At 34.5% G+C, this 14,608-nt stretch overlaps 1 protein-coding gene and 1 non-coding gene across 5 annotated transcripts in view; both read right to left on the reverse strand.

Moving 5' to 3' along the window:
* Positions 1–1,233: 1,233 nt before the first annotated feature.
* The window catches only part of SLC6A15 (solute carrier family 6 member 15), a 39,215-nt gene continuing 25,840 nt past the window's right edge, over positions 1,234–14,608 (reverse strand). For 3 of the 4 annotated variants that reach the window (XM_047867997.1, XM_047867998.1, XM_047867999.1), the window contains exons 7-12: positions 11,756–11,997; positions 11,460–11,652; positions 10,242–10,434; positions 7,402–7,561; positions 3,895–4,057; positions 1,236–2,573 (exon numbers count right to left, since the gene is read on the reverse strand). In XM_047867997.1, coding sequence (XP_047723953.1) covers positions 2,202–2,573; positions 3,895–4,057; positions 7,402–7,561; positions 10,242–10,434; positions 11,460–11,652; positions 11,756–11,997 — 1,323 coding nt within the window. In that variant the 3' untranslated portion in view covers positions 1,236–2,201. Of the gene's footprint in view, positions 2,574–3,894; positions 4,058–7,401; positions 7,562–10,241; positions 10,435–11,459; positions 11,653–11,755; positions 11,998–14,608 lie in introns of all 4 variants that reach the window. The other variant, XM_047867996.1, reaches the window with a different exon arrangement.
* Positions 5,147–5,307, reverse strand: LOC125171466 (U1 spliceosomal RNA). Its single transcript, XR_007154368.1, has one exon. It is a non-coding gene; the product is annotated as a U1 spliceosomal RNA (small nuclear RNA).

Raw genomic sequence — 14,608 nt, forward strand, 5'->3', positions numbered from 1 at the left:
AAAGTAAGTATTTGGTACAAATTCTTTAATATTGGGGAAGCTTATAAAAACTATTGTTTCAACATAAAAATAAACAAAATTTATTACTTCAGCTTCTGAAATAATCAGGCAGATCTATGTGCTTTCACATGAAACACTGTCCAGAATAAATTATTCACTGAAATAAGATCCAGAAAACAGAACACAGAATGCTGTTATTTAAGCTCTACATAGAGCATCTCCAAAAGGATACATAAGAAACTGGTGATGGTGGTGCCTTGAAGAATGGAATCAGGTGACTAGGAGAACTGTTGGAAGGGAAATTTACACTGAACTGGTATCAATTTTGAGTTCTTTATAATGTGCATACATTGCCTACCTATAAAATATTCCTAAATTTTAAAGTGATACAAATATAATATTTACGAAAATGTAAAAACAAAACCAAAAGTTTTGGTCACCGGCGGAATTATATTTTAAATGCTACGACGTGGTCTGATAACATAGTCTATAGAAGACCAAAAATATTTGGCCATAAATAATAGATATGGTATGTGCCCTACCTCTCCTATTTTGCTGTTGTATTCATCGTTATTTTATAAATGCGACTAATCTAGTGGTAGGACAGCTATAAATAAAAGCCTTTTAGTGAGATGGTACTCAGTGGAGCTCTGCTTCATCGAAATTCATATATGCAACAGTCTCATTAAAAAAAGTCACAACTAGGGGTGCCTGGGTGGCTCAGTCTGTTGAGTGTCTGACTTTGGATCAGGTCATGATCTCACGGTCCATGAGTTCGAGCCCTGTGTCGGGCTCTGTGCTGACAGCTCAGAGCCTGGAGCCTGTTTCAGATTCTGTGTCTCCCTCTCTGTGCCCCTGCCCCACTCATGCTCTGTCTCTGTCTCTCAAAGATGAATAAACGTTAAAAAAAAATTTTTTTTTAAAGTCACAATTTCTTACACTTCAGAGACAATACTGGCCCTGCAAGCGGTCAAGTGTACACATGGTTTCCTAGGAGACTACTTTTTCAAGAATTGTGAGACTGCATCAGAACACCATTTAACCATAGCATTCTATTTCTCCCTAGTCTCTAAAGTGGTGGTAGCTGTATTAATCAATTTATTAATCCCTCTTGGAATGTGATAATTACTTATTATGAAATGCCTAAATCCTGACTGAAATGCAAGATAATCCAGTATAGGTGATACAAGAAAAATCAATGTGGAAAACAAACATCATTTTTAACTTCATTTATTTGTAGCTTAAAATGTAATGCCATACAATCTTAACAATCACTTAAAAAAGGATTTATATTTGCATAAAACAGAAGCAAAACAGAAAGATATGAAATAAAATGCCATCTTGCTTCAAGTTTTCAAATCAGTACTTAGAGTACTAATATACATATATACATTGCAAGTATATATAAATATACTATGAGTAATCTTGAAACCACAATAAATATCAAGTAGGTTTTTAGGCACACGGCATAGGAAAATGCAGAATCTGCATAATTCTTGAGAGCGCTGAGTGACTCCTTCTTAGATCACTTTCACACATATATTTTACACAAAATATACAGCCATCGAGCACATGATCCCCAGTCACCCCTGAATCTAAACTGTCATCCAGCATTAGTGCCTTCTTATTCTTTGATACTATTGCTCTATACAGCTATTACATAAGAAAATATTTGCAGTCTTCTTCAGTTAATTGTCTAAGAAGGTATCAATGCTACCAAAATAAGTACAGCCTATCTACACAATATGTTCATGGAAATGTGCTTAGAGGCACCAACTTACAGAAATGTTTTTGTAATACTGGGATTTACCCTGAAGGCAAACTTATACATTTTAAATTATACCATTTTTGAATTGCCAATACTATTAAACCAGAAATCATTACAAACTGAGGTAACACCTGTTTTTTTTTTTTTTTGAGATAGAAATGCTTGAAAAAACACCAAAAGTATTTTTAAAAATTCTGACACACATGGACCTCAGTCACTATAAGCTTTATCTGTAACTCTTTCTGCGCAAATGTAAACCAAAGAATCTGAAGGAATGCTCTAGTTGAATTTACATATACTTAGGATTAAAGATCACAGCCAAGGAACACCTGAGATCACCCTCTGATAAGTGAAGCCCAATGCTTCTCTTAGTAGAGCCCATGTTCATTCATACAAATGAACCAAATAGAACCCGCTGACATTTTCCCCCTGGCTACAAATCGGATTCTGGCATATCCGGCATATCTGCCATTAAGTACCCTATTCCATATCGTCCATTGGGAGCAGTATCCAGAGTTGGTGATCCACTCTGTTTTCGATAAATATTTTTACCAAAATTTGGAGATGACATCTCGCTGGGTATCTTTCCATGAATGAGGCTTGCATCATCTCCCTCTAAGTTTACAGGCTCTTTCAGGACCCTTCCTCTCTTATAGGTCACAGATGCTAAATTGCCAGAGCTATTGTCTATCAGGTTGCAGCGACGAATGATGAAGACAGCTGGGACAGGGAGTATTGCCAGGACCATCAGCAAGATACAGACAACCATTCCCCAGGTTGGATAGCTCAGAAATTCTTCAGATGCCTGTGAAAGTCAAAAAACCCATTATTGGTTATCTTGCTCTAAAAGTATGTGGAAAAAAAAAAAAACAACCTGTATTTATCTTGGGTTTGTAAGCAAAGAGTCTTCGGATGTGCTTTGACCAACAAAAGTGACATCAATCAACTTTCAAGGCTAGGCATTACAAGCCTTACAGTTTCTGCCTCTGTTTCTTAGAATGCTGTCCTCAGTCAATAATGCTAGGAAGAAGGCAAGAATGAAAGATTACATGGACAGAGACCAACCCTCCAAATTTAATCAACTGTATGAGTTAGCTCAGGAAAAACCTAAAGAAGAATTGCCCGGCTCAACTGCAGAACCCTGAGAAATAATAAATCAGCATTGCTCTTGGTCATTAAGTTTGGGGATAGTTACATGTTACATGTGCCACCTGTCTTTCTAAAAACTGAAAATCTAAATTTTGTGGGTTTTTTTTTTCTTTTTAAAAGTTTATTTATTTATTTTGAGAGAGGGAAAGCACGAGCAGAGGAGGGGCAGAGAGAGAAGGAGAGAGAGAAGCCCAATCAGGCTCCACGCTCACCGTAGAACCCAACACGGGGCTGGATCTCACAACCGTGAGACTATGACATAAACTGAAGTCAAGAGTCAGACACTTAACCGACCAAGCCACCCAGGCACCCCTAAAAATCTAAATTTTGGCCCCAAGATTTTTGTAAGAGTTAACAGACTTGTTTATGCCCCAGTCATGAATTTAATTGTTGTTATATAATTACTGACAATAGAAGAGTTAAAGGTCAGAAATATCTCTGAAAAATAAGGATTTTGGTTTTATAACAGCTAATATGTACCTTTATTATTATGTAGCTAATTTGCACCTTGAAAACAGAAATTGAAATAGTCTTTGCTAATATAAAGCAATTATAACAAAACTTTCCTTCAGTATTTACCTAAATTATGTGTACACGGCCACTGAATATTCTCTTATTATATAGTATCTGGGATATGATTTAATAAATTTATGTAGGAAAAAATATTCCTCGTGGTTTAGGCAGTATGTTTTCTAGAGTCAAAGGCCCCATAATTATTGGTTCATCTGTGGTGTCATAAACACAGTTACTTTAATGAGGACCAAATCAGTGTTTCTCATGTATTAAAAAAACAAACTACAATGTACAGCAAAATCATACATGTTTGGGGTCAAACAAAATATAAATCTCAAGATCCCTGCATAAAAACAACACCATTTATTAGACAGCAAAATATACTGTGAAGAAAGCAAAAGACAAAAACCCCTAAAATAATATTTTATGTATATTTTTCATAGCTTCCTTATTTTGTATTTTACCTTATCTTCAATCCATGCATTATAGCCAGGAGGACTTAATCCCATATTCACAACACTAGCTATTAGCAGTGATAATAGCATTAGAGGAGAAATATATTTCCACATATAGTAGTAATATCTGTTGGGAGCAAAGCCCAGCATATCTTTCAGGTCTTCCATAAACCTAAATAAAAAGAAAGTATTTAATTATGCCTCAGGTAATTATTTCTATGCCTTAAAAATGTGCCAATAGTTTTACAGAGGTTTCATCGATGATACCCTACGACATTTTATACTGAATCAAAAAATCATATTGGAAGATTACTTACAAATTAAGAACATTTATAAAGTAAAATGGAACCAGTTAAGTACTGTGATTTTCATTTAGCAAAAGCCTTCTTAAACCAATTACTGAAAAGTCTCCTACTGGTGACTTTCTACTCTATAAACACAATATTTGAAATACATTAAAAATTCCTAGTCTCTTTTTTTACTTAGCAATAATACATTAATATCATTCAATATTCAGTCAGTCTTTATATAATCTAAACTTTCACTTCTTTTCATAGTCTGTTTGTTTGAATTGAAAGAAGGTCCACACACTGTGACTGACTGATGTATTTCTCAAGTCCATTTTTCATCTCTAGGTTCCTCCTACTGCTCTTTTTTGTTTCTTCCAATCTATTTGTTAAATCAACTAGGCACTTTATCTCATAGTACTCCTACAGTCTGGATTTTTCTGATCACATCCCCAAGTGTTGCTTCACAACTACAAATGATCCTCCTGTTTCCTGTAAATTAGCACTTAGACCTAGTAATGATCAGGCTTATGTTGTTTTAAGTAAGGTTGTTGTGGTATCACTTACATGAAATAAAGTTCACCCTTTTAGGTAAATGATGTTACTATTGTCAAAGCATATAATCATTACATACTAGTCCATATCCCCTAGTATTTATCTAGAGATATTTACTGCCCACCCACCAGTCCTTGTAGCAATGTTTCTGCAGAATTTTTGATTTTGTAAAGATAGTTCTCTATTAGATTCTTCAAAGAGAGATCATAGTAGCTATATTCCCCAATTTCTTGTAAGTTCACAACTGTCTGTGGTCACTACACTTGAATGTGAGTTTTGCAGGATTTAAAATCTTTGGCTTATGTTTTCTTTCCTTGAGAACTGTAAATATTTCTTAACTATATAATATTGTTACAAAAAAGTTTGTTGATTTTTCTCTTATACATAATTTTGATTGTTTTGTTTATTTGTTTGTTTTAAAGGAGAAAGTGTGAACACAGTCCCCTATTACTACAAATTGTGCAGTTGAGTTTCCCACGTTTGGGGAAATCACAGCGGTCAGCGCATCCGGAGTGCACTAAGCCTCTCCCTGGAAAAACGACCTTCATGATCATGGTATCTCCCCAGCCAGGTTAAGTATGATCGTTTTGTTTCCTTATTGTTTTTGCCTGGATAGCCCTTTATTTTTTCCCTTCTTTCTATCTTTGTGGGTTTTTTTTTTTTCTTTTGTCTTGAAGTAATAGCCTAGACTACGTCCTAGTGTTGGCTATTATGGGCATTTTTCCAAATATATCATGTGCCTTTTCAACATTCAAGTTGTCGCTTATTTCAGGCAAGTTTCTTGAATTACAGAGTTTGATACGTTCCAGCCACTGCATTTAGAGGACTTCATTGTACACATGTTGAGTCATCTTTGTATAACTCCTGTCTCTATTCCTTCGCTTTGCTCCTTTGTTATTTCTTCTTGTTTAAAAAAATAAACATTGACTCCTTTCTGGCTTCTAATTCTTGTGGAACTAGTCACTGTGCTTATTGTTTTTGTGTTCATTTTAATTTGATCATCACTTTGGAAGTGTTTTTTAATTGTTATTATTCACAATTATTTCCTGAGTTCTATCACCTTGTTTTCAAATCTCCCTTTTCTCTAATTGTCATATTCTCTATTTTTAAAATATTTTGTAGCTTCTATCACTGAAAACAATTTATTTCAACTTTTTGAAATATGGTTAGTTTTCCATCTATTTTGCTTGTGTGTTTTTGTTGTCTGCAGGGATTTATTCACCTCCTTTCCTCTTTAAAAAAAAAAAGTATTTTTTCCTAAGATTTTACACCACAATCAAGTGAAGTGAATTTTCCTGCGTTTTCATACACGAAGATATACACTAAAAGATGGCAGAGCATTTTTTTTTTTTGGCATTTTAAAAAAACAGAATTTCTATCGTGAAGTTATTGTTAGCCTCATAGGCAATGCGTGAAGAGCACACTGCCTCACATACAGTAGGAATTTCGTAGATACAAGTTTAATAACTACTATTAGTAGGAGTATCATTTCTCCTTCTGTTGTTAACCATTATTATTTAGGGACACTACTAAAACGAGATATTTTGTACTATGCCTATTGTAAATGGCATACTGTGTAAATGGAAATCTACATTATGATCTTAATTGATCCACAGATCAGTGCAAAAATAACATCAAATGCCAACACAATGCAAGTTAGGAGTTGAGGGTAGCTTGGTAGAGATACCTAGTTTTGAAATTAAGGTCTAAATTAAAGTCCTGGCTCTATAACCAACATACTGTGTTCTCCTGTATAAATAAGGCCAATTTTCCATTTGTAATATGGATATTAGTTACTACAGGGTATTTTTATGAGGATTCAGATTTTAATGCATGTTAGACAGCTATTACTACTATCGCTATATAGTACATGACTACTAAAAGTCCCTCCCCATGCTTGCCTGGAGCTTTTGACAATAATAAAAATATTTTCCAACCTTTGTCACAAAACTCCTTCAATACTGATAATATTCTCAACGTTGTTTGAGAGGACTCTGGTCTTCATGCAACACACTCATTCTTACTTTACATATACTTTCAATAACCTAATGATCTTAGTGCCTTAGTCCATATATGTTAACTAGAGGCAACAACTTTAAAAAATATTGTACAAAGCCTCTAGTAACCCTTTTCTTCTGCAATTACTCTAATGCCTCATTTCACGCCAAGTATATATACTTTTGGCATTAAGCAGGTATATAATTTAGAGGTAATTAGGAAGTAATTAGGAAGATAGGATTTAAAGTTAAGCAGAAATAGCTATGAATCCCAGATGTGCTTCTGTCCAGGTGTGTGATGAGTTAGTCACTTAGCGTCTCATAAGCCTGAGAAATGTGAAATGTGGACAACAATAATAACTTCAAACAACTTAAAGTTGTTGGTTCTTGGACCATAGCCATTACTCATTCATCTTGGAGGTTACTATTTGATAACTAGAATTAAATCAAAGCTCCGGAATCCTAGATTATATTACTATCTACACAATTCTATCTAATCACCTAATAGGGGAATATACTGTATTCAAGGGATTGAATGAAAAAAGAGCCTGCAAAAGATCTGATGTTGTTGCAAAGCATTTTCCCCTCTAATCATTCCCCTCCTCTTCTAAATGAAATGGGTATTGACAATTGGTCTTTCCAAAATAGAGATGAAAAATGAATGCATAGATACTTACTTATCTATGCCATAAACAAAGGATACAGCAATATTCTCCAAAATGACTACAATTAGCAGAGGCAGTGTAGCAGAATAATCATCAAACATTGTAACGAAGTAATTTCCAGAACGTTGCACAAATATCAGGCCAATACAAAATGCCAGAAGACAACAGATAACTGTACAAAAGAAATAGATGAAAAAAATTAAGCTTTTATTCACGGGCATCTTTTAAATTTAATTATGAATTACCATGTTCAAACAGTTTTGTTTTCACTTTTATAACTTGTCAATCATATAAACAGGCAACACCTTTCTTGATACTATGGAATATAATACATTGGGAGTTAGTTAGCTGGAGCTACGCCCAGATTTAATAGGAATACATGGTAAGACTCAATTCATTGCCCTGACTCTGCAGAAACTTACTTACAAGCACAAATAAAAAAGACAGAAAAACTGAGAAGATTTTAAAAGCATAAATCTCTGTAATATACTTCTCTTTATTAATAACAAAGTGACCTTTTCAGGGCTCCTGGGTAGCTCAGTCGGTTAAGCGCCCTGCTTCAGTTCAGGTCATGATCTCAGGGTTCATGAGTTTGAGACCCGTGTCAGGCTCTGTGCTGACAGCTCAGAGCTTGGAGCCTGCTTCAGATACAGTGTCTCCTTCTCTCTCTGCTCCTCCCCCACTCATGCTCTGTCTCTCTCTGTCTCTCAAAAATAAATGTTAAAAAAAATTATATATAAAAAAATAACATAGTGACCTTTTCAGGCAGCAAATGTTCATAGGTCTTTTCTGATTTTAATAATGTTTTATAGTTTTGGAAGCTCTGTGGAAGTCTTAAATTAATAATGAGACTAATATAGCTCATAATAAGATTGTGATAACATATATATTTTTATATTTGACTGAAATACAGTATTTTTAAAGCATAACTGAAGAAATCCGATCAGATCTTGCCTGAGCACCAACCCAAATCTCTATCTTGATATTGCATGAATAGATAAGTTGAGAATACAATTATGACAGGGTTGGGCAATCTCATTATCCAAGTAACAGAGAAGAACCTTCGAAAAGGAGTTTCTGGAGTAGTATCTAAGAAAGAGGCAAAAACTTCTGAGCACCTACAGTTAATATAAAAACTTAGAGAGGGGTGCCTGGGTGGCTCAGTCGGTTAAACATCTGACTCTGGATTTCGGCTCAGGTCATGATCTCACGGTTTGCAAGTTTGAGCCCCGAACTGGACTCCATGCTGGCAGTGTGGAGCCTGCTTGGGATTCTCTCTCCCTTTCTCTGTCTCTCCCCAGTTTTCTCTCTCTCTCTCTCTCTCTCTCTCTCTCTCTCTCTCTCTCTCTGTCTTAAGTAAACAATAAAAAAAACTTTATAAATTTTTTAAAAAAACTTAGATTTCTGGAATCTATATAATATTCCCATATTTTCATTAGACTATTCTCTCACACACTCAGCAAAGGACCTGTCAAAAATAAAAGATGACTATGTTCTACTTCTCAACCACCTTTTAGCAGAGGTGAGTGCAAATAATTGAGCAGGTTGGGGCGCCTGGGTGGCTCAGTCGGTTGAGCGGCCGAATTCAGCTCAGGTCATGATCTCGCGGTCCGTGAGGGCTGTGAGTTCGAGCCCCACGTCGGGCTCTGTGCTGACAGCTCAGAGCCTGGAGCCTGTTTCAGATTCTGTGTCTCCCTCTCTCTCTGTCCCTCCCCTGTTCATGCTCTGTCTCTCTCTGTCTCAAAAATAAATAAATGTTAAAAAAAATTAAAAAAAAAAATAATTGAGCAGGTAATGGCAGTTTGGGAGGGGAGAAAACAGACATCCTTGGGTTCAATCAGATGAGGGTTCTCTAACAATCCCAGTAAGTATGAATTTCCAATTTAACTTCCAATTTAACTTCCATCACTCTTACTGATAGTCCCATCATATATTTATATGACTTTTGTTGCTTCCTTATTCTTACAGCATGTTAAATCACTGTTATGCTATCTATCAGTATATTACCTGGTGTAAGTCTTATCTACCCAAACTTGGTTTTAGTTATCAGTACTATTATTTTTGGAGACAAGGCTCTCCTATATCTCTGTATCTCTTTTTTAATTTCTCTTATATCCTTTACATTCTTCAAATGCAAGGATGATGCAGTACATAACTGGTATTTTAATAACTGCTTGCAGACTGGACTTAAGAATAACTATAAATATTGATAAACTGTTTTATTATCTTTCTTACTTAGAAGTATTAACTACTAGTAGGCCATAAGGGCTATTTTATATGAGAACTGAATTTAGATTTATCAATTTCAACTATGCATTTTTTGAAACAGGAATATCAGATCTGAACCTTTAAAAATATTTGTCTTGTTGGGGCACCTGGGTGGCTCAGTCAGTTAAGCGTCCGACTTCGGTTCAGGTCATGATCTCACAGTTCGTGAATTCAAGTCCCACATGGAGCTTTTTGCTGACAGCTCAGCGCCTGGAGCCTGGTTCAGATTCTGTGTCTCCCCCTCTCTCTGCCCCTCTCTGCTGCACTTTCTCTCTCTCTCTCTCTCAAAAATAATAAACATTAAAAAAAGAATATTTGTCTTATTTACAAAGTTATGCATAAACATTCTATGACTTTATTCTAATGCCAGTAATTCATGGTAGTGACATTACTATTAATAAAGAGTGATATAATAAGTAATCATTAACAATCAATTCAACCTATGTTAAATCTATAATTTGCATAGTATATAAATACATAAATAACAAATAATAATATACATATTAATAGATAGGAATGAATAAAAAACTTTCCTAAAATGGACTGTATCAGTTCAATGAAAAGTCAAATGCATAAAAACTCACCAGTAAGAATTTCTTTCCTCACTTTGAAAGTGTCCACAACAGGTGTGATGATCCCTTCAATGGTTCCAAACATGCTGCCAAGCCCCAGATTGACGAGCATGAGGAAGAACATCACTGACCAGAAGGGAGATGCAGGGAAATGTGTCATTGCTTCCGTAAAGGCAATAAAAGCTAAACCAGTCCCCTGAACAGCCTGTAAAATATATATAAAATAGTGACATTAGTACCAAATAATATTAAGAGATAGCCATATATATATATATATATATATATATATATATATATCAGTTACAAAGAGGAGGGAAACACTGAATAATGTTTGGAAATACTGGAAATAAATAGGCTGATATCGTGTTATTGTCTCCTAAGAAACTGTGTCTCCAACCAAACTTAGTCAATTGTGTTATCTCATAAAAACAATATACCAGAATTAAAAAAAAAAAGAACGTTTAAAAGTAAGTTGGTAATTAAATCTTTCTTTACAGAACTTAAGATTTTTATATAAATGATGGCTCCATCCATAATTTCCTGCACATGATTCTTTATGCTTAGTCTCATGTATGGTTAACTGTCTTATGGCAAAGGATTAGTAGCCAAGCTCTCTGTTATATTTTCCTTTTTGGCAATACAGGGAAAAGGCAACAACCAATACAATGATATTTATTAATGTTCACCTATTTCGTGTTTATTAAAATAAACGACAGTGGCTGAAGAAAAGGACTTAATCAGGACTTGTTAAACACAAATACTAAAATGGCCAAGTATTCATGTGTCAAAGCAATTATGCAATATATAAATGATAGTCAAAATTCAAATTTTGTATTAAAATATTATACCAGGAAAAGTATCAGACTAATTTCATTTTCTATGATGAAAGTTTATATTTTATTTTAAATTATTATGGCTTAGCCAATGGGATTGCTTTTTAAAGTAAAGCAATCCTTCATGATTTAAGAAAGTATGTTCTTTTGATTTCTCTCTTGTTTTTTCCCACTTTGTTTGTCTTCTTTCTTAAATTCCACATGTTAACTGGTAGTAAAATAAAAACTTAAACAAAAAAAGAAGAAAATATCTTCTCTGAAATTAAAAATGTCAGTTTTGAAACAGCATAATCTTCCACAGGCATTTTAAAGGTCATTTTCCTAAAAGACGTTTTGTGGATAATGCATTAATTAAATGATTGATGACTATCGTATTGCTTAAATATAACCTACTAACTTTATTTAGCTCATCCTCAATTTGACAGGAATTGAGATGAAGAGCAGGAAACTCTTCTTCTTTCACTTTTTGAATGATGTCATAAACTAAATGATAATCTTCTGCAGTAACAGCTGACAGGTTGATATGATGAGGAATAATATCCTGACTAATGTTGCCCATTCTCAAAAATTTTACGATCATTTTCAAATTTCTGGAAAACAGAAAAAACGTATTAATGAACATTTATGGGCTTGGGAGGTTATGCTTTTCATATGCTTATGCCATCAAAAGCTAAAGGAAATGAATAGCCATACTCTGCGATGCATTTCTCATTTATGACATTTGCTTTGAAGCCCAGAACTGCAAACACCACCAATGTTGCCAGGACAGATGTAAAAAAATTAATGAAGGACACCAGGACAGCATCGAAGTGGCAATTGTTGTCTCTTTTGTTGTAGCTTGAAAAGGCGATGACGCCACCAAACCCCAGCCCTAAGGCAAAGAACACCTGGGTGGCAGCTTCTCTCCAGACCTTGGGCTCCAGCATCATTTCAAGCTGTTTAAAATTAAACATAACAGAAGTCAGCTGCAAAATAGTATTTAAGAATGCTCTACATGGAATCAGTTCTACTATTTAAATATATCATAATGATACTTATGATATATTTAAGGTTATTTAAACTGGGGTGATAATCTGTTCGTAAGTAGAAATAATGAATTTTTCACTTAGTAACGAAACAAGAAATATGAAGAAAGACTACACACAAACATGTAGATGGAAATTTTACTTACGTGGAGGTTTTCTACCTATAAGGGAATTTTTAAATATCTTTAAGACAAATAAATCAAAAGGACTATTTCAAATTAACTATCTTCAATCATTTCTTACTTATGCCTTTGTTTTCTTTCCAAAGCAAAATAACTTATCAATAAAATCTAATTACTTAACTAATACCCTACGTTTTGTGTTTTCTGGTGGAAGTCTAATAGTGAAAGCAGATAATAAGCAGATTATGAGTTTGGTTAGAGCTATTTGTACTTTGCATGTTCATATATGTATTGTTGATTCATTTCAACAGTTGCCTGAAAATGGAAGAAGTGTAACTATATCATCTCTAAGACACTTTCATATCCAAAGTTTTAAAGTTCTAAACCTGTGCTGAATATATGCTTCAAGTAACTCAGCTTCACTTCTTAGGCAATTATAACTGTATATAACAATCAAACCTTTCAAATGGAACAATTAATATTACCCATATCTGACACAGATGTTAATAAAGTTAAGTTTGATTTCAGTAACAATAGTGTTTAAATTGGTATTGTATCTCTTTTTACCATTGCAGTAAAATTTTTCTCATTGGGAGCAATGTCAAACATGGCTAAGAACATGAGTTCCAGTTTCAGATCCTGATTCTGCCATTTCATTATCTAAAAACAGTGCAATCTACCGTAAGTGGCTGCTCTCTCTGAGTTTCAGCTTCCTCAACTGCAGATGGGGTAGCAAGGCATATACCACTCTGTCACATTCCTGACCTACCACACTCTGCTCAATCATTTTGGACAACTATGGACTGTACTGGTAGGCACACTGATAAGCACTTTATATGGATTATCTCATTTAATATTCAGAACAATTCATGAAATTTGTTGCTACTATTATCTGAATGATAGAAAGATTAAGGAATCTGCCTGAGGTTACACAGCAGTTCTGGAGCAGAGCTGAAATACGAACTCAAGTAGATTCCAAAATGCCTATTTTCTCAAATATTAGGATTTATTGTTCAATTAATTTTAGTGATTACTATTGAAATATAATGTAAATATAATATTCTAATGAAACATAATCATGATCATATGTATAATTTATGAAGACTTAACTAAAATATTCATATTGCTTATTGATTGTTGCTACATTACTATTCTATCATGAATACTGATCTAAAACACACTTAACAATCTATCTCTACTCTTCCCACTAGATGGCAGGCAATACCTATTTACTAAAGATATTATTCAGATTACTTGTGTCCTTTACTTTCTCCCTTGGACAAACAATGTAAACTAAATAGTAATTGACAACTTATCATTATCAGAGTAACTATCACACCCACATCTATCCACAGTCAATGGAAAATGAACTGAAGAAAGAATTAACTATATTTTAATAGTGATTCCCCAGTCCTGGTTTAAAATGTTAATAATGCTACAGTTTTGTTTTTTTTTTTTAATTTTTTTTTTCAATGTTTATTTATTTTTGGGACAGAGAGAGACAGAGCATGAATGGGGGAGGGGCAGAGAGAGAGGGAGACACAGAATCGGAAACAGCCTCCAGGCTCTGAGCCATCAGCCCAGAGCCTGACGCGGGACTCGAACTCAAGGACCGCGAGATCGTGACCTGGCTGAAGTCGGACGCTTACCCGACTGCGCCACCCAGGCGCCCCATAATGCTACAGTTTTAAATATGGAGGCATGTAAAAGTGTCCTATCAAAGTATTTGCACTCTAAGATATTTATTTAAATCAAATATTCAGAATTATGTCACAAGCAATAGCCAACTTATAAAAAGTGATATTCCAGAAGTTTACACCAAAGTTTGTTGTTTTAAACTCAAAAAGCTTTCTTTTTTTAAACATTACACTATAAATGTTTTTAGATATTAAGTATGGCCCATTTGAAGCCGATTTAAATTATAATACAGCTGAAATCTATAAATCTTCAGTAGTTACTCACTGAGGAGTTCCAAAAATTCTAAATGCTAACCAGGACTTTTGAATTAGTCAAGAAAATCAGATATCAATGGCAGCATTTTTGCTACTAGAGAATGAATTCCAGGTTCCAGCTTGGGAACCTGATACCCAAAGAACACAGCCTTTTTTACATAGTATCAAGGCAGCTGCCAGGACTGACAAAGAATTCCAGGGAAGTTAATTTCTGCCCAAATCCCACAGCATGATGCTGGCTGCACATTCACCCTTCAGATAACTTCCAATTTCTGAACTAATTTTGAAACGGTATTTTTGTAACTCAGTGTCTGCCAATAAAAGTGTTAGCAAACTAATAGTGAGGTATAACTTCATTACTAAAATTATGTACATCTCAAAACTTGTTTTTGTTTCCTGCCAAATCAATATATTTAATCCACAAGGATTCATTAAACAGATTCAAAC

The sequence above is a fragment of the Prionailurus viverrinus genome, chromosome B4 (assembly GCF_022837055.1).
Source record: "Prionailurus viverrinus isolate Anna chromosome B4, UM_Priviv_1.0, whole genome shotgun sequence".
Classification (NCBI taxonomy): Eukaryota; Metazoa; Chordata; class Mammalia; order Carnivora; family Felidae; genus Prionailurus; species Prionailurus viverrinus.